General features: G+C 52.5%; 2 protein-coding genes across 2 annotated transcripts in view; one reads left to right on the plus strand and one right to left on the minus strand.

Moving 5' to 3' along the window:
• LOC112106328 (zinc finger CCCH domain-containing protein 18) overlaps positions 1-17,721 on the plus strand; it is a 111,268-nt gene that overhangs the window by 17,864 nt on the left and 75,683 nt on the right. The window lies entirely within an intron of this gene.
• Positions 16-9,974, minus strand: LOC112105769 (thyrotropin-releasing hormone receptor-like). Its single transcript, XM_026663654.1, has 3 exons — positions 9,598-9,974; positions 6,815-7,238; positions 16-447 (listed from the first exon to the last, which is right to left on the minus strand). Exons 1-3 carry the CDS (start codon positions 9,972-9,974, stop codon positions 16-18), a joined length of 1,233 nt encoding a protein of 410 aa, XP_026519439.1.

Here is a 17,721-nt window from a genome sequence, read left to right on the forward strand (position 1 = left end):
TGGGGAAGGGGAGGTCTACACCACACTGAAGTACAGCTTGTCCCCGTTGTCTCCCTTGCTCTGTGGCGGTGCCTGCTGTCGCTTGGGGAGAGTCATGTCGCTCGCCGCCGGGGGCTGTTTACCTTCCTTGTGGTCCAGGGGCTGGGAGGTGGGCGGCAGGGGCTCCCTCGCCAGGCTGTAGCTGGCCGTGGCCATGTACAGGCTGCGGGGCGGCAGCTCCCCCCCGCACTTGCACAGCCGCTTGAAGGCGGCCCGGAACTTCTGGGACATGAGGTTGTAGACGACAGGGTTGATGGCGCTGTTGGCGTAGACGCAGAGCCGGCAGAAGAGGACGAACCATGGGTTCAGGAAGGGGTTGTCCATGAAGGAGTTCACCAGCACCAGCGTCCGGTAGGGCATCCAGAGCAGGGCGAAAAGGATCACCACCACCGCCAGCATCTTGGTGACCTGCAGAGGGGACACGGTGGGGAGGCCTAGAGGGTCGCCATGGGGATAATTTGCCTCCCATGGAGACCAACTCCCAGACCCCAGTCTCACCACAAAGCCCGTGGGCCGGCAGCCCCAGCCCAGTTGACTCGCCGCAGCTGAAGCACTGTCTGGGCAGGTCCCCTTAGCCACAGTCACCAGGGTCAGGCCTGGAGCCACGTCACCCACCCGGCCCGTGGCTATCGGGCCAGCAGGGCCTGCTGGCTCAAAGCTGTGAGGGCAGGGAAGGACAGGGGTGGGATTCAACGTCCTCCCCTGGCTTCGTGTTGCCTGGGGATCTGCCGGAGCAGGGCCGCGAGCTTTGCACTGACTGCTTGGCACCCGGCTTGCTGTCTGCAGCTGGCACGCCTGCTTTCACAGAGCCGCGAGGTGGGAACCCAGCCAGGCATCCCCGGGCATCCCTGAATGTCCCCGTGCCAAGGCATGGGGGCCCTGCCTGAATCCGGCAGGCTGAGCAAGCTGCCTCCTCCGGTCTCCCACAGGTTCACAGCAGGGAGGAATTAAGCAGGGGTGGAAACTGACAGCCCCCTCTGAGCATCCCTGGGAGCTCTCTGGAGGCAGCTGGGAGGGAGCCCCCCCCCAGCCAGTGACCAGAGCGCTGGGCTATAATCAGAGCTTGGCTGAGGAGCTGGGGGGTGTCTCACCTAGAGTGGGGAAGCAGACCTGCCTGCTGCACTAGCACCATCGCTAGGACAGAGCAGCACTGCCTCCAGGATAGGCAGCTCCGGGACTGGATCGGACCGGACAGGAGCAGTGGGGCGGGGGGTGGATTGGCTGAAGTGTCTCTTGATGCTATGAGCTACTGAAATCAGTCCGACACAGGGAGGGCCAAGCGAAGGCTGGTTTTCTGTGGCTCGCTCCCAGGCAGCCACAGGTTCTACTCCCAGGGTAGCTCTGCAGGCGTTAGGGCAGGGCAAACTACGGCCCACGGGATTGCTAGCCCCGTGGAGCAGCAAGGCTAAGGCAGGCTCCCTGCCTGCCCTGGCCCCCGTGCCGCTCCCTGAAGCGGCCAGCACCACATCCCTGCGGCCTCTGGGGGGGGCAGAGGGCTCCGTGTGCTGCCCTTGCCTGCAGGCACCGCCCCCCGCAGCTCCCATTGGCCGGGAACAGGAACCACAGCCAATGGGAGCTTCGGGGGAGGTACCCACAGGTGAGGGCAGTGCGCGGTGTAGCCGACTGCCCCACCCCACCTCCAGGAGCCACTGCCGGACATGCTGGCCACTTCTGGGAGCGGCGCAGGGACAGGGCAGGTAGGGAGCCTGCCTTGGCCCCACTGCACACCACTGCCACCCCAGAGCTGCTTGAAGTAAGTGGCACCGGGCCAGAGCCCACACCCCGAAAAACCCCTCCCACCCAGATGTGGCCCTTGGGCCAAATAGTTTGCCCACCCCTGCATTAGGGGCTGGACGGAGCAGAGTTGTGGTCTGGGGGTCAGTGATCCCCTGAAAATCCATCTTTCCCTGAGCATGTGCTGGGCGAAACCCAGCTGAGAGCCTGGCAGCCCCCAGCCTGACTGCCCGGCTCAGCCAGGACCAGGCCAAATCAGCGAGAGCCGGTAGCACACAGGAGCCAATGCCAATCTCATGGCCCCTGCTTCTCACAGCCCCTTGTTTCCTCGGCTTCTCTTCTCCACGTTGAGCGCCTGGGAAATGGAGTGTTCAGGGAGGTGAAGGGTTAATATCCAGGGCTGGTGTGTGGGCAGGATCTGGTCCAGGGTCCCCACCCTCACCCCCGCTTTGCCAGAATGATCCACATTCCTGAGCTGCAGCACTCTTTATTAGTCCAGTCCCCAAAACCCACCTTACCCTACATTCCCACCACCCCTAAACTCCTGCCTGTGCCCCTCAATCCTGCCCTGCAGCCCCCTGCTAGCCCAGCCCTGGGCTCCCCCCACAGCTTTGCCAGTGCCCTTCAGTCCTGACCCACAGCCCCCTGCTCGCCCAGCCCTGGGCTCCTCCGTCTCTCCCACACATGCTTTTGCTAGTGCATTTGTGTCCTGATTTGTAAAAATCCTCCCATCATCCACTTCCCTAGAACAAGTCTATGAGGTGCCGGTTTATTTCAGCCCTTTTTCGCAACATCCCCCATGGTATTAATGTTATTCATGGGCTCCAGAAAGACAATCCCATCTCGGAGAATGATTAAATCCCTGTGGCACACTGGCCTGGATTCACTCACTATTCATTGCGTCGGGCCCGAATAATTTCCTGTCGGCCGCAGTTAGGTTATCAGAGATGCGCGTCCCCCATTAGCAGTTCTGATGGCTTATTTATACTGAGTGGCGTCACAGGGGAGGGAGAGAGAGCAGAGCAGAGCCCACGTGTGGGGTTCGAAACAGAACTGGAGAAGTTCATGGAGGATAGAGCCATCAATGGCTATTAGCCAGGATGGGCAGGGACACAGCGCCATATTCTGCATCTCCCCAGCCTCTGACTGTCAGAAGCTGGGACTGGACGACAGAGGATGCATCACACGATTGTTGCCCTGTTCTGGTCATTCCCTCTGAAGCACCTGGCACTGGCCACTGTTGGAAGACAGGACACTGGGCTAGATGGACCATTGCTCTGAGCCAGTCTGGCCATTCTTATGCGGAACATCTGTGTCTTCTACTGAGGTGGTGACAGCCCCTCCCCGCAGTACGTTCTTAGTAGGAAGGACTCTTCTGTATTCCTGGCTCTGACATTGTCCAGTGGCGGCCCCTAGACATAGCCACAGGGTTGGTATGTGAGAACATCTGAGGTGATTCCCCCCATCGGGCATCCTGCTATGTCAGGCCATATGCTGTGGGACCAGAGCTGGCCGGGGAAGACCACGTTGAGAACAGACCCAGCAGGGCTGGCTTTGTGTAGCCCATAGGGAAGGAGCCCTCTGGGGTCCGCCGAGGCCTTGCAAACTCCAGCGTTCCCTAGCACTTTCTGATTGTTGGTAGGTGAGGACCCGAGACCTGATCCTGCCACCCTGAGCACCCAGGACTGCTCAGGGACTTCCAGGCAGGTTCGGGACTCTAGCACGGAATCGCCGGCTGATTTTAAAGCAGGGCTCATGATCAGACATCGGACGCAGGCGCAACCACCCAGGGCAGCTGACTTTGCTCCCCCCCACCCTCTGAATCGACACCTGCCTGTGCTACTGACAAGCAGCCTTCAGTCCCAGCTGCACAGGATGAGAGCTGGAGCCCAGTGGCCCTTGTCTGGTGGGGGCCGCTCACTAGCTAGGTGGTGACTCCAGCATCTCTGGCTGGGGGTGATGACGGTGAAGCCGGGTGCTCTGTCACTGGGCTGGGCTTGCAGCATTGCCGGTTAGAAAAACACCCGCTCCTTTGCTTTGTCACCTGCGTTCGACTGATCTGGTCATCGCTGAGGACGAAGAACTGTCGAGGTTCAGCCCGTCATTGACAGGGACCCTTTGCGTCTCTGTATCAATGCAGGCAAGGACAAAAGCAGCAGGCTCAGGGCAAAACATGGGGGTTTGTCAAACAAACACCAGAGCCAGAGTTGCTGCTAAAGCTGCTCGTGGGGCTTTCATTCCCCCCAAGGCACCTGGGAGCCTGTAACTTGATTTTTTAAGCACACTAGGTGCGTAGCTCATGTGCATCAGATAATTGCACGTGCAAATGCTTATAGCCTCTTGTGCATGGAGTCACTGGATCTGTCTGTGCAATTGTGTCAGCAAAGCAGGCATGCAAATGTGCAACTCACTTTCTTGGGCAATTGCACGTTTAAAAATCAACCCCTGAATATGCAGCTCCGGGCACTGGAAAATGGGCCGTAGCAGGCATGGAAAATCCATTAACTGCCTCCTGGAGGAAGGCAAAAGCCATGGAGGCGTCTCTGAAGGGTGCTAGCACCCAGGAGGGAGAACCAATTAGGGCAGGGGTCGGCAACCTTTCAGAAATGGTGTGCCAAGTCTTCATTTATTCATTCTAATTTAAGGTTTCGCGTGCCAGTGATACATCTTAACGTTTTTAGAAGGTCTCTTTCTATAAGTCTATAATATAGAACTAAACTATTGTTGTATGTAAAGTAAATAAAGATTTTACAATGTTTAAGAAGCTTCATTTAAAATTAAATTAAAATGCAGAGCCCCCCCCCCGGACCGGTGGCCAGGACCTGGGCAGTGTGAGTGCCACTGAAAATCAGCTCACGTGCTGCCTTCGGCACGCGTGCCATAGGTTGCCTACCCCTGAATTAGGAATTGGCCCAAGAAACTAGACTGACTCTGAGTTGTGACTGGAGGATAGAAACATTTAGGAAGCTTTGTGACAGTGAAATCTCCTAGGGAACCATCTCCCCCGAGGAGGGATGGGAGCCCTATGGCTCGGAACATTTCAAACTGGAGCAGCCAGAGACCTGGCTGATAGACGTGCTCCGGCCAGGGGCTGGTGCTTGAGGAGTAAATGACCTAATGGGTCCTGTCTCCGCCACTCTTCACAGACCATTGCATACGCTTCCTGCCCCTGGTCCAGCTCCCTGCCTGCTGCCTGGGTGCCACCCTCAGCATTTCACTGGCCGCTCCCCTAGTCCTGCCCACCTGGGTTACAAATTGGGTAGCTGGGCATTATTAACAGGAGCAGAAACTCAAACTGGCCCTTGCATGCCGACTGTCCCCTGCTCATTGCACGCACATACACGCACACACCGGCCTGTCACACACACACACCCCGGCCTGTCAGACACACACACACACACAAACACACACACCAGCCTGTCAGACACACATACACTCACCTCCCTCCTAAGTTTAACTGCAGAAAAGAAGCATTTGTTCAGTTGCCTCGTTGGGCCCTTTGGCTCGGCTGCACTGGGCCGTCCGGGAACTGGCCATGCTGTCCCTGGAGGCGGTGGTATTTGACCCAGGATTTACTGGGAAGCTGTCCCAACTCAGATTTACAGCCCCCTCCATGCCACAGCAGCAGCAGCAGGCCCAGAGGTAAGTTTCTGGCCGGTCTACTGGCTCTGAGCAGAGTGCAGTTCAGTGTGTGGTGGCCAGAGGGGGTGTGGGGTGGATGTGGGTGTGTGTCAGGGCACCAGTGTAAATCAAGTCATGTCATTAACTTCACCATGGGCTTGACCCTGTGTGCCTATGCCAAGGGAGGCTGGGGTGATGGGCAGAGAGGGCAGAGTCCTAAACCAAGGGTCCTGTGGTCACTAAACCATGGTCCTGTGTCCTGTGGTCACTAGGGCAGAGGTCCACAGAACTGTGGGGCGAGCCCCCCCAGGGGGCACGGAGGGGCCCAGGCCAGCCCCCATGGGTGAGGAGGGAGGGAGTGCCACCCAGCTCCTGGCCCCAGCCCCAGCTGCTGGTCCGGCTGCCAGGCCATGTCGCTCCCGGCCTTACCCCCAGCTCTGGCCCCAGTCTCGACCTCCTTACCTCTGTCTGCATCTCCCCTCCCCCTCCCCCCCCCATGAGCCATGGCCCCACTCCCGGCCCAGTTCTGGGGCGGGGGGGCGCAGACAGAGGTAAGGGGGAGCATGAGGTAAAAAGTTTGAGGACTACTGCACTAGGACCCAGCTGTTCCCCAGAGCAGGGGATGCCACGTTTCCACTCCTGCCTCCTTTATCCCAGCACTTGCCATCTTCCCCTTTGGTCCCCCGACAGTCTGACACTCGGCCACCTGCCTGTAATGTCCCCCCTGGCTTAATACCCACGCCGGTCTGCCTCCAGGTCCCTGGGCATGGGGGTGGGGAAGGCTGAGCCATGGTGGCATTAGGAGGATGCTGTCAGACAAAGGACAGTTGCTGGGAGTTTGCCCCATTACCTGCCCCCACCCCATGTCCAGCCCCTCAGAGTCCATCACTGTCCCCAGTGTAAAGCGAGATGTGCCCCCTCCCTCATCCCCAAGGCTCAGCATGCAGTGTGGGGCATGCACTTGGCCTGGGGAGCTGGAAATTCCCCCCGTGCAGGGCCCAGCATAAGGCCAATGCCTGTGGCTTAAGGAGGGCAGAGTCTGGCACCGGACTGGGAGGCCTTGTGCTGGGCTCCTCCAGAGGGCTGCTCTTCCCCCGGAGAGTCCAGCCAGACCGGCTCCGCTCCTGTGGCTGCTGTGCTGAACTAGACCCTCCGGGGTGGCTGGGCATGTCCGTCAGCATGGAGGGCGCCTCCCAGCCATCTCAGCCTGGCAGTACTGAGCAGCGTCTTCCTTCTTTAAATAAAGATGCTCAGGTCACCTTTCCAGGGGGCCACCACCCCACAGTTTGCTAGAGCCTCCATTTTGCATGCACACCGTGCGGTTTTCCCCAGGCAGCATTTACCAGGCGTGGGTCAGGAGGCCCTGCTGTGAACCTGGCTACGCTCGCTGGGCACAGAGCCACTGGGGAGATCTCCATACCTGCTTCCGGGAGGACAGAGCCCCTCTGGTCCTGGAGCGGCTGCTGGGCTTGCTCTCCCGTGTGTCCACTCCGTTCTTCTCCTTCCCGCTCCTCTCTCTCCAGGGCTCAGCGGTGGCCTCAGCTTGGTCGGGGATGGGGCTGGCGAAGAGGATTCTCCCGATCAGCCCGTACAGCATGGTGGCCACAAACAAGGGGGTGACAAAGAAGAGGGCAAAGTCGAGCAGGTAGATGGGCAGGTAGAGGTTGCGGGAGACTTTGTAGCCACACTCCAGGTGCTGGCTCTTGTTGACATTGATGTCGACCAGGAAGAACCAGAGCATGCAGTAGATGGAGGTGCAGATCCAAACGAAGGCAATGATGCGCTTGGCCCGGGATACCGTGCACATGGTGTGGGCGCGCATTGGGTGGCAAATGGCGATGTACCTGGGGACAGGAAGGATAGAGCCATGACACTGGCCAGGAGGAAAGAACTAGGCAGGCAGGGTGGGGCAGAGACGACTCGTGGCAGGCAGGAAGGGGACACAGAGGCCTTCTACAGCAGACTCAGCTGGTGCCACCTGCACGTTCACACTGGTCCTCAGAGACTTGAACACTACAAGCTAGAGCGGCAGCATGGGCTAGCAGACAGGGCGCTGGACTGGGAGTCAGGAGATTCCTGGCTCTGCCGGCAGACCTCAGGCAAGTCGTTTACTTGGAGGGCTCCTTTGCCTGTCTTGTTTATTTTGCATCACCGGTGCTGGAAGTGGGGGGACCAAGGGGCTATGCCCCCCCCCCCACACACACTTTTAACAAAAGAAACATAACTGCAGAATTCCCCCCCCCCATAATAGATTCTGCCTGGGAGGTGCTGCAATTACACTTTTCACCCACCAGGGGCTGCTGTGGGCACCAGAAGAGAGGGCAGCTGGTGGAGCAGACAGCCACGGAAAGGGAGGGGGCCCTTTGGCCTTGGCCCCCCCACTTCTACAACAGTTCCAGTCCCTTGTTTTGAATATAAGCTCTTTGTGGGAGGGACCTGTCTCTTACTATGTATTTTTGTTAGCGCACCCAGCACCATGGCCCCCTGATCTAGGGCCGAGCCTCTAGGCACTCCTGCTATACAAATACCAGAGACATCTCTTTTAGCTGCTGGAGCCATTAAAGGTGTGCTAAATGAAGTGTGTGTGTGGGGGGGGGGGGTAGCTCCCTTTTATAGACACCCAACCAGCCAGTTAGCTATAAAGTCCCTCTTGGTGGCTGTTCGCTGCTTGCTTTACCCTGTAAAGGGTTAACAAAGTCCCCCAGGTAAAGGAAAGGGAGTGAGCACCTGACCAAAAGAGCCAATGGGAAGTCTAGAACTTTTTAAAAATGGGGGGGAAAGCTTTGCCTTTGTGTCTCAGTTGTTCTCTCTGGGCTGAAGAGACGGGGCAGCAGGAATGCTGTGTAAAGTTTGAACCAGGTATGAAAAATTATCTTCCATGCCTAGGAGGATTCACTGGGACAGGGAATGTTTAGATAGATGTGATCAGGTTTATTTCTTTATCTTAGCTTGTGGATTCCTCTGTGCTAAGCTCAGGTATTTTTGTTTTTCTTTTGTAACCTTAAGCTGGACCCCAAGGAGCCATTTCTGGTGTTTAACCCCTTTTCAGTCGCTTTATAAAATCTAGCAATAGCCTGATTTTCCAGATGTTTCCTTTCTTCCTTTTTAATAAAATTAACCTTTTTTAAAAACCGGATTGGTTTTGTGTCTGAAAAGGTTTGTGCCTGTTTTTCAATCAGCTGGTGGTAACAGCTGGGTTTCCCTCTTGTTTGTTTTCTTTCTCAGCTTCCCTGAAGGAGGGGTGGAAAAGCCGAGGGGCCTCAGGGAAAACATCCCAATTGAGTTTTTCCAGGATTTGCAAGAGGCAGTTTTTTTCACTTGGGTGGTGGCAGCGTTTACCAAACCAAAGTCAGAGAAAAGTTGTTACTTTGGGAGTTTAACACAAGCCTGGAGTGGCCAGTATTAATTTTTAGAAGCCTTGACAAAAGGCTTACAGCTGGACTTTCCCGCCCTCCTCGGCCCAATGGAAAGAGCTCCCTGAAATGCCCCTGCTGCACCATTTGAATCACGTTCAGCTACAAAATAACAAAGGCCATGAGCAGAGCACAGGGCTGCTGGGGGAAGGTTTCCTTGGCACTTATTAAAAAGCGATCTATACGCTGATCTTTCCTCACCAGGACCTGGCAGCCATGTGAGGAGAGCAAGGCTGATTTGGAGTGGGGCTAACTCCAGCCCCATGGGGGGGGGGGTGTGGTGGTGGGGGAAGTCTGGCCTTTTGTGTGCTAACTCCTGCTTGTGCATGCTCTCTCTCACGCCAGCCTGCCCGTTCTGGCACTGTGCAGTCGGATGTGCGCGCACGAAACCCATGCGTCCCAATGGGCAAAGAAGAAGCCTAGTCATTGGGACGGGGGCACCGTTCAGTGTCTAGTGACTGATTCCTCTTTGACCCGGGCTGGGAACGACTAGAGTTGCTACCACTCACTGATGGGTGAGCAGCCTCTGAGAGGCCGGGGTGAACTGGGTCTAGTTAACATTAGTGCTAACTGACTCCCTTCCAGGGTGTCTCACCAGAGAGGCCAAGAACTGAATAGGCACCAGAGACAGAACTACTGTCACATCCCTAGAGGGGGTCTGTCTGCATGAGGGTGAGGGGCAGGGAGTGGCTTAGGGGAAGCTTGCCCTGCCTTGCGGGCAGAGGGCTCTGGCCCCCAGGGCTGCCAATCCAGCACCAAGAGCAAAGGGGTAGGCCGCGTCCTCTCCCACCTCTCCACGGTGAAGGCCGTGATGGAGCAGGAGGAGACGTTGATGCCCAGATACTGGAAGTAGGTTATCCCAAGGCAGCCAGCGTGCCCATAGATCCACATCCCCGCCAGGCTGTCCGAGATGTTGGGCAAGCCAGCAGCCACCAGGACCATCAGATCGGCCACTGCCAGGCTAACCAGGTAGCAGTTGGTGGGCGTCTTCATCTCCCGGGTGGTGAGGACCACCAGCACCACCATGATGTTGCCCACAATCCCCACCCCGCAGATCACCAGCACCAGGAAGACCGAGATGGCTTTGTATTCGATCACGTCGAAGACAGCGTCGCTGCTGGCCAGGGAGATGTTTGTGGGGCTGTCGAACTTGCTGCTGTTCTCCATGGCTGCGGGCAGGTAGGAGGCCGGAGCCAGCACCGCTGCCTTCCCAGGTGCTTCCAGATGGTGCAGCTCTATAGAGAACTGGAAGGGGCAGGTCGGTGTCCCCAGATACCAAGACACGGTCTTTGGGCTTCGGCCCCAGCCGGACGCTTGGAGGCTTTGTCAGACCAAACCGGCTCAGCTTCATTTGCTGCAGGAAAAGCACAAAGGAGCGAAGTGAAGGATTATGCGCCTCATCCCCTGCAAACCACTTCTCCAATTCCCCCACTCCTCCAAGGGCTCAGCCCGGCAAACCTCAAAGGGCGATTGATTTCTCATTGGCTCTGCAGGCATTGACCCAGCCCCTGAGGAGGGCAACACACTGTCTGTTGCCTGTCGTTCTTTATCCAGCATAACCCTGTCCCATGAAGTGTGATGAGATCTGAAGCAGCAGGACTGGAAGGATGTGGGCAACCCAGCGAAAACTGGGGGGGATGAGGGCTCTAGATCTGTATCCGGTGTTTGTGTCATAGTAGGAAGGGGGCTGAAAGGGCGGGGGGAGAGGAGGGCGGAGACATTTGCACATTTAGTTTGGTATGATTTTTATATCCAATGCTTGTTGGAGGGTTACCCTGTTCCTCGGGGCTTGTGGGTAGGTGATAGGAACATGGGTGGTAAGTCATCTGGTCCATTGCAAAGTACCCCTGAACAGCTCAACTCCTGCTTTTCCTTCAAATCTCTTAAATCACACCCTTCTTCCACGTCAGCTGCGGCTTTTAATTTGATTCCATCATAGGGGGATGATAAGGCCTTTTTTATCAGTCAGACAAAATCAAGAGAGTTTGCTCCTTGAAGTTTTGCACCAGTGTGGCTGCAGAGTATAACCAAGGGCTTTGCTGGCCCCCTCTTGTTCCTTTTCGGTTTCATGGTTAGTCCCTGCTATTCTCGTGTGTGTCTTGGGTTATGTTGCAGTGTCTTTTCATCTCAGGGCGGCCTGGCACACTACCGGGTTAGGGCGACGTAAGCTGCCTTGCGTCGACCTACCTGCAGAAGTGTCTTCACTGAAATTGGGCTCCCGCTGCTGTACATGCCTCTCTATGCCGATTTAGCAACCCCAGCTCCCCGAGCAGCATAGAGACATGGTCGATGTCGTTAGCTCGACAGTGTCAGTGTAGATGCTGCATTGCTTATGTCGACTGCTACTAGCTTTCAGGCACCTTCCCACATGGACAGTACAATGGACACAAGCGCTCCTGGTGAGGACATGCACCCCCAAAACAAGGAGCCACGTGCACACGCAATTTGATAATTGCGGAGGCCGTATGTAGGGTAGACGTGGCCTCAAAAATAGCCCATCGTGCAGGTTTGCCCCAGTAGCTATATTCATTCTTCCTGATGCCTTTGTCATTATTATGTGCGTACTCTTTCTGAGCCCCTCTGAAAAATGATTAGAAAATTTGGGAAGCCAGGTAACATGATGCCTCATGAGGCTGAGGACAGTTTCTGTACGACACGTGTTTACCCTTGTGGAAGCATGACTACTAGCAAAGAATGGCTACAAAACTGCTTCGTTAAATGAAGATTTCAAACATTCGTTAAAATGTCCCTTAAAAATCCAGACCAACTCTCTTATCCCCAGGAGCTGTTTTCACGTGTTCCCTTTCAAAGGCTGGGTTACTCTGAGGGCGGGGTTGAGAGGGTATGCGTGGGAGTGTGGTTTTTAATTCCTTTTTTCTATTTTGCTAAATGGGCCACGGAATAAGGTAGCTGGCCCATTAACTGAAACTGGGCTCAGCGCTCCTGTTCTGGGCCATGTGCTCCCAGCTGGGCCAATTAAGAGGGCGGGACAGCTATAAAAGATCAGACAGGAGTCATACAGGACCAGAGCAGGAGAGGAGCAAGGTGGTTCCTGAGAGAAGACTGAAGGCAAGGAGAGTATCAAGAGGGGTTTGCTGGCTGTGATCCCCAAATCAGACAGCCAGGGCTGAACAGAAGAGTGGGGTTGCACCCTGGAAGGTAGGGCTGGGTTGGCTGTCCTGGCTGAAGTGATTCATAGATTCTAGGACTGGAAGGGACCTCGAGAGGTCATCGAGTCCAGTCCCCTGCCCTCATGGCAGGACCAAATACTGTCTAGACCATCCCTGATAGACATTTATCTAACCTACTCTTAAATATCTCCAGAGATGGAGATTCCACAACCTCCCTAGGCAATTTATTTCAGTGTTTAACCACCCTAACAGTTAGGAACTTTTTCCTAATGTCCAACCTAAACCTCCCTTGATGCAATTTAAGCCCATTGCTTCTTGTTCTATCCTTAGAGGCTAAGATGAACAAGTTTTCTTCCTCCTCCTTATGACACCCTTTTGGATACCTGAAAACTGCTATCATGTCCCCTCTCAGTCTTCTCTTTTCCAAACTAAACAAACCCAATTCTTTCAGCCTTCCTTCATAGGTCATGTTCTCTAGACCTTTAATCATTCTTGTTGCTCTTCTCTGGACCCTCTCCAATTTCTCCACATCTTTCTTGAAATGCGGTGCCCAGAACTGGACACAATACTCCAGCTGAGGCCTAACCAGAGCAGAGTAGAGCGGAAGAATGACTTCTCGTGTCTTGCTCACAACACACCTGTTAATACATCCCAGAATCACGTTTGCTTTTTTTGCAACTGCATCACACTGTTGACTCATATTTAGCTTGTGGTCCACTATAACCCCTAGCTCCCTTTCTGCCATACTCCTTCCTAGACAGTCTCTTCCCATTCTGTATGTGTGAAACTGATTGTTCCTTCCTAAGTGGAGCACTTTGCATTTGTCTTTATTAAACTTCATCCTGTTTACCTCAGACCATTTCTCCAATTTGTCCAGATCATTTTGAATTTTGACCCTATCCTCCAAAGCAGTTGCAATCCCTCCCAGTTTGGTATCATCTGCAAACTTAATAAGCATACTTTCTACGCCAATATCTAAGTCGTTGATGAAGATATTGAACAGAGCCGGTCCCAAAACAGACCCCTGCGGAACCCCAATCGTTATACCTTTCCAGCAGGATTGGGAACCATTAATAACTACTCTCTGAGTACAGTTATCCAGCCAGTTATGCACCCACCTTACTAGCAGCCGCATCTAAGTTGTATTTGCCTAGTTTATCGATAAGAATATCATGCGAGACCGTATCAAATGCCTTACTAAAGTCTAGGTATACCACATCCAAGACTGATGGCAGAATACAGTGGGGTGTGATGAGAACAAAGCTGGGTTTTAAGGACTATGTACACTGGGGTGATCGGGACTCTGTTGTGGGCTCCTGTTATAACCTCTTTGCACTGATTTTGTTAATAAACTATATTGATGGACTAGAGAGGCTAAGCTTCCATGGAGTTACTGGGGACCCAAGAGGGAAACTGAGGCAGGGCAGCCATACGGGGCACTCGGGAGGAGGCCATGTGTTTACATGCCAAATATTTTGTTAATTCAAAATATTTACTGCTAAAGCATTTGATACACTATTTTAAGAACATTTTGTTTGTATCTACTGCCTCAAACACTAAAATATAGATTTCCCTAATACACCTCTACCCCGATATAACGCGACCCGATATAACACGAATTTGAATATAACGCGGTAAAGCAGTGCTCCGGGGGGGCGGGGCTGCGCAGTCCGGTGGATCAAAGCAAGTTCGATATAACACGGTTTCACCTATAACGAGGGAAGATTTTTTTTGGCTTCCAAGGACAGCATTATATCGGGGTAGAGGTGTATTCCATTCCTGCTTTTATTTGACTTATTAAATCCAAGTTTAATCAATTTAATTCATCTACATGCCAGACTTTAACTTCTGAAAGAGTTACAGGTTTCCAGAACAACAAAGGGCACAATTAGTGTGGAGAAAAGTGTAAGCAACTCTTTTTATATAAAGTAGTTTAAACTGGGCCTGCATTTTGTCTCATACGTGGGTGTAGTAACCAATTTTAGGCTGTTAGATTTCTTTCTTTTTTTTTTTTTTTTTTTTTTAGGCTCTGTGTTTTGCGTAAAGTAATGCTGGGGAGGGGGCGGGAACCAAGTATGAATGTGTGGTTGACACATATAAAATTATATAAAACTAGTTTCAATGTATGTTTATGGTGGTTGATCCCTAAAATCGTATACACATTGGCTTGAATGTATGTTTAATTTGTTTTGGGGAGCAGGGCAGAGTGGGGCTGGGGTGACTAGTGCTGTGCCTGTGGGTTTTATGATTTCCTAACTTTTATTTCTTTATCTGTCCTCAAAAACTGTACAAACCTCAGAAGGCCTCTATTACAACTTAAACCAATGGGAGTTAATTTCAGATGAACATAGAAGGCTCTGCAGGAATACATTTCTTTGAGTAAATGGAATAAGGGAAATTGGTATAAAAGTTAGACAGAGTCTTTCAGCTAGGGTCACTCTGCCAGTTTTGAAAGACAAATGTGAAAGGAATTATGTAGGAACAGGACATTTTATTCCTGGTCCAGAAATTAACAGATATAAGTTTAACTGTTACATTTATGTAGGTTTTGCAAGTTTGATAAATCGACATGCTCCTTTTGGAGAGTGGATCATGTTTCTTCAGATACTTTCTGTTCTGTGTTTTAGTGGTTAAGGGGGCTGAGGAGGAGGGTGGCATATGCCAACCTTCTTATCCCTGTCCTTTAAACCTTAGAAAGCCTTGGCTTGTGTTTTAATTTTTGTAAAGCCCCTCTGTAAATGATAGGGGATTTTATACTATCCCCTGGAATCTACAGCTTTCTTCCTGCGTTACAGGTGGTGAACATGTGAACTATATTCCCAGGTTTTTGTTCAGCTGGGGTTGCTTTTGCATGGTGGGCTATTCATTTAAACAAAGCTCTGCTAAAATTAACAGACCTCCTTTGAGCTAAAGCCAATCGTGTTAATTTACAATAAACATGAAGAAATGCATTATCGTGAGTAAATGGAATAAGGGAAGTAATAAAAGTTAGGCAGGTATTCATTTAGGGTCTCTGCCAGTTTTCAAGGACAAATCTTATGTAGAAAGAGGCAATTTTTATTTCTGGTCCAGAAATAAAACCAAATCCGGCTAATTGCTAAATTTACATAACTTTTTTGTTAAAAGTTCAATAAAGGAATCTACATGCATGCCCCTTGTGACTGGCATTTTAGCTCTATTTTACATTTTAATATGCTATAGTGACTATTTCTATAGGCAGTAGATTTAGAAAAATCCTGCAGAGTGACTCAGGAAAATGTGATGCAATTTAATATTCTATGATGTGTGATTCTGCAAGACAGCCTGGGGTAAACGAATGCCTTCTGATTGGCTGAGCCAATGAGGTGTGCTTTGTCCCAAGCTCCCGGAACAAGGTTTCCAGTTTCTGCCATTTGGCAAGTAACAGTCTGTGGGGTGAGACACTTATCTCTTCTTCCTGGCTTTTTTCCTTGGTAATGTCTGAAACTTAAAGGTGGTGGTGGAAAAACTGTCCTCTGTGTAGCGTAACTAACGCTATGGCTGTCTTTTCCTCTCTGTGTGACTAATACTATGTGACCTTTTGCAATTGTTTGATCAACTTTATTTAGAGTTATACTAACTGTGATTAAAAAAAAAATTCTTAAGATGCATGATGTGTATTAATACTTCTCCTTTATTCCTGTCAGTAATACTTTGTACAGTTATTTAATGACTTTAGTTAGAAATATACTAACTGCATGAAAAAAAATTCTCTAAAACCTGAGGAAAATGCATGTTAACATATATATGTCCTAACACTTTTTATTCTGCTGTTACTAAGATTTTGTATATATTATTTAATGACTTTATGCCATTAGTGCATTTCTAATTAAACACATTTTTCCTCTAAAAATGCATAATTCTACCTATGTATTAACTTGTCTCCTTTATTCCTCTCTCATTCAGACTTTGTCCAGTTATTTAATGGCTATTTAGAAATGTACTAAATGCATAAAATATATTTCTTTAAAAATGACAAATGCATGTTATGTATAAAGACTTTATCCTGTCATCCCTAAAAAATTCAAATTATTATATAACTTTATTTAGAATTGTGCTGTTAAAATTTTCTCCAAGAATGCATGTTAACACCACTATAGTCTTCTGTCTCTGTGACTTTTCCTACCCCTGCTTACTAGACTTTATTTAGAATTGCACTTAATGGGAACATACATTTTCTTCAAATGAGGAAAAGGCATGGAAAACTCTATTAACTTCATTCTAATGCTCCCAATAAGGTTAGATTAAATGGGAATTTTAAAGCGCTCTCTCTCTCTCTCTCTCTCTCTCCATTTTTTATTTTATTTTATTTTAATTTCCCACAATGGCTGACAGCACCAAACATTACAGCTAGGGATGGGCCGGAAGGCAAAAGGGGGCATGGAAGCTGTCAGCGTATATGATGAGAAGATATAGGGTTAAAACTACTGTGCTGACTATTCTCTGCTGCTCCCTTGTCCTCCTCCCTGCGCACACAGTGCTGGAGATAGAGGTGCTGGGGGGCTGCCGCCCGCATCCCAAGGCTGGAAGTTTCCATCATATCCAGGGGTTACAGTTTGGTTCAATGGCTCTCAGCCCCCGCACTGGGCACACTGCTCCAGCGCCCCTGCGCAGTGCCACTTGCTGCATGTTCCCTGGGGTGGGAGCTTTCTGGGGGCCTTTGTCATGTGTCTGTACAGTCCCTAGCCCAGGCCTGCCCTGGCTGCACTCGCCTTGGCTGCAATAATTCCTAGACAGACCCTACGCTGGGCTGGAGGGAAGGAGGAGAGACGCTGTCAGTGCCCTTAAGGGTTGCAGGTGCTGCAGGGAGGTTGTAATTACCCTGTCCCCAGCACAGGGAATTCACGCGTCAAAGAGCCCCAGCCCTGCGCCCCTCTGGAAATGCCCAGTGAGCGCCCCCTGCCAGGGCTTAATGTGTAACGAAAGAGACGCTGCAACACAAGCAATTTTTTTACATTCATAACTGATGCAGCAAGCCCGGAGGTGTGCGGGGCTCGGAGCCGCCAGGCCTATAGGTGCCCAGGGCTCGGAGCCGCCAGGCCTATAGGTGCCCAGGGCTCGGAGCCGCCAGGCCCGGGGGTGCCCGGGGCTCGGAGCTGCCAGGCCTATAGGTGCCCACGGCTCAGCCTTGGCACAAATTAAGCCCTGCCCCCAGCCCCCCGTTGGCTCTGCCCTGGAGAGACCCATTAGGATTCGAGCCACCCGCAGCGCAGCATCTGCACCACTGCCGGGGGGACCCGGCTGGCTCTGTGTGTTCGCCTCCATCCAGCCCATGTGCATCACCATAGTAACAGCTCCCCCCTGTCAGTCTCAGAGACTGGAGCAAATTACAAACTCGCTCTCCGGCCCTGGAGGCCCGGCCCCTCCCGTTCCCAACGCGCAGACCCCCTCCCTGCAGAACCCAGGCGTCCTGGCCTGCAGCCCTCTTCCTTGCCCTGTGCGTTCGGCAGCTTCCCCGGCTCTGCACTGCAACCACCGGGCAGCACCAAAGGGCTGGGGGCCCGGGTAGCTCAGGGCTCGGGGCTCGCTCGCTCTCTGGTTCACCCCTCTCTGGCAGGGCCAGGAGTTCAGCGAGGGCCAGATCCGGTGCTGAGCACCATCAGCCGCCCCCGAAGCCGAGGGGAGTTGGGGGCACGTAGCAGGATCGAGCCCGACATGCTCATGCGTTAAGGGGTCTGAGCGGGTGCCAGTGGCTGGCTTGGGGGGGGGTGAACACTCCCCAAGAGGGGCTCTCCCCAGCTCCTGGCCAGTCATGTCCAGCGGTC

This window comes from Terrapene carolina, unplaced genomic scaffold, assembly GCF_002925995.2.
Source record: "Terrapene carolina triunguis isolate 2854851 unplaced genomic scaffold, T_m_triunguis-2.0 Scaffold33891, whole genome shotgun sequence".
In the NCBI taxonomy this organism is placed as follows: Eukaryota; Metazoa; Chordata; order Testudines; family Emydidae; genus Terrapene; species Terrapene triunguis.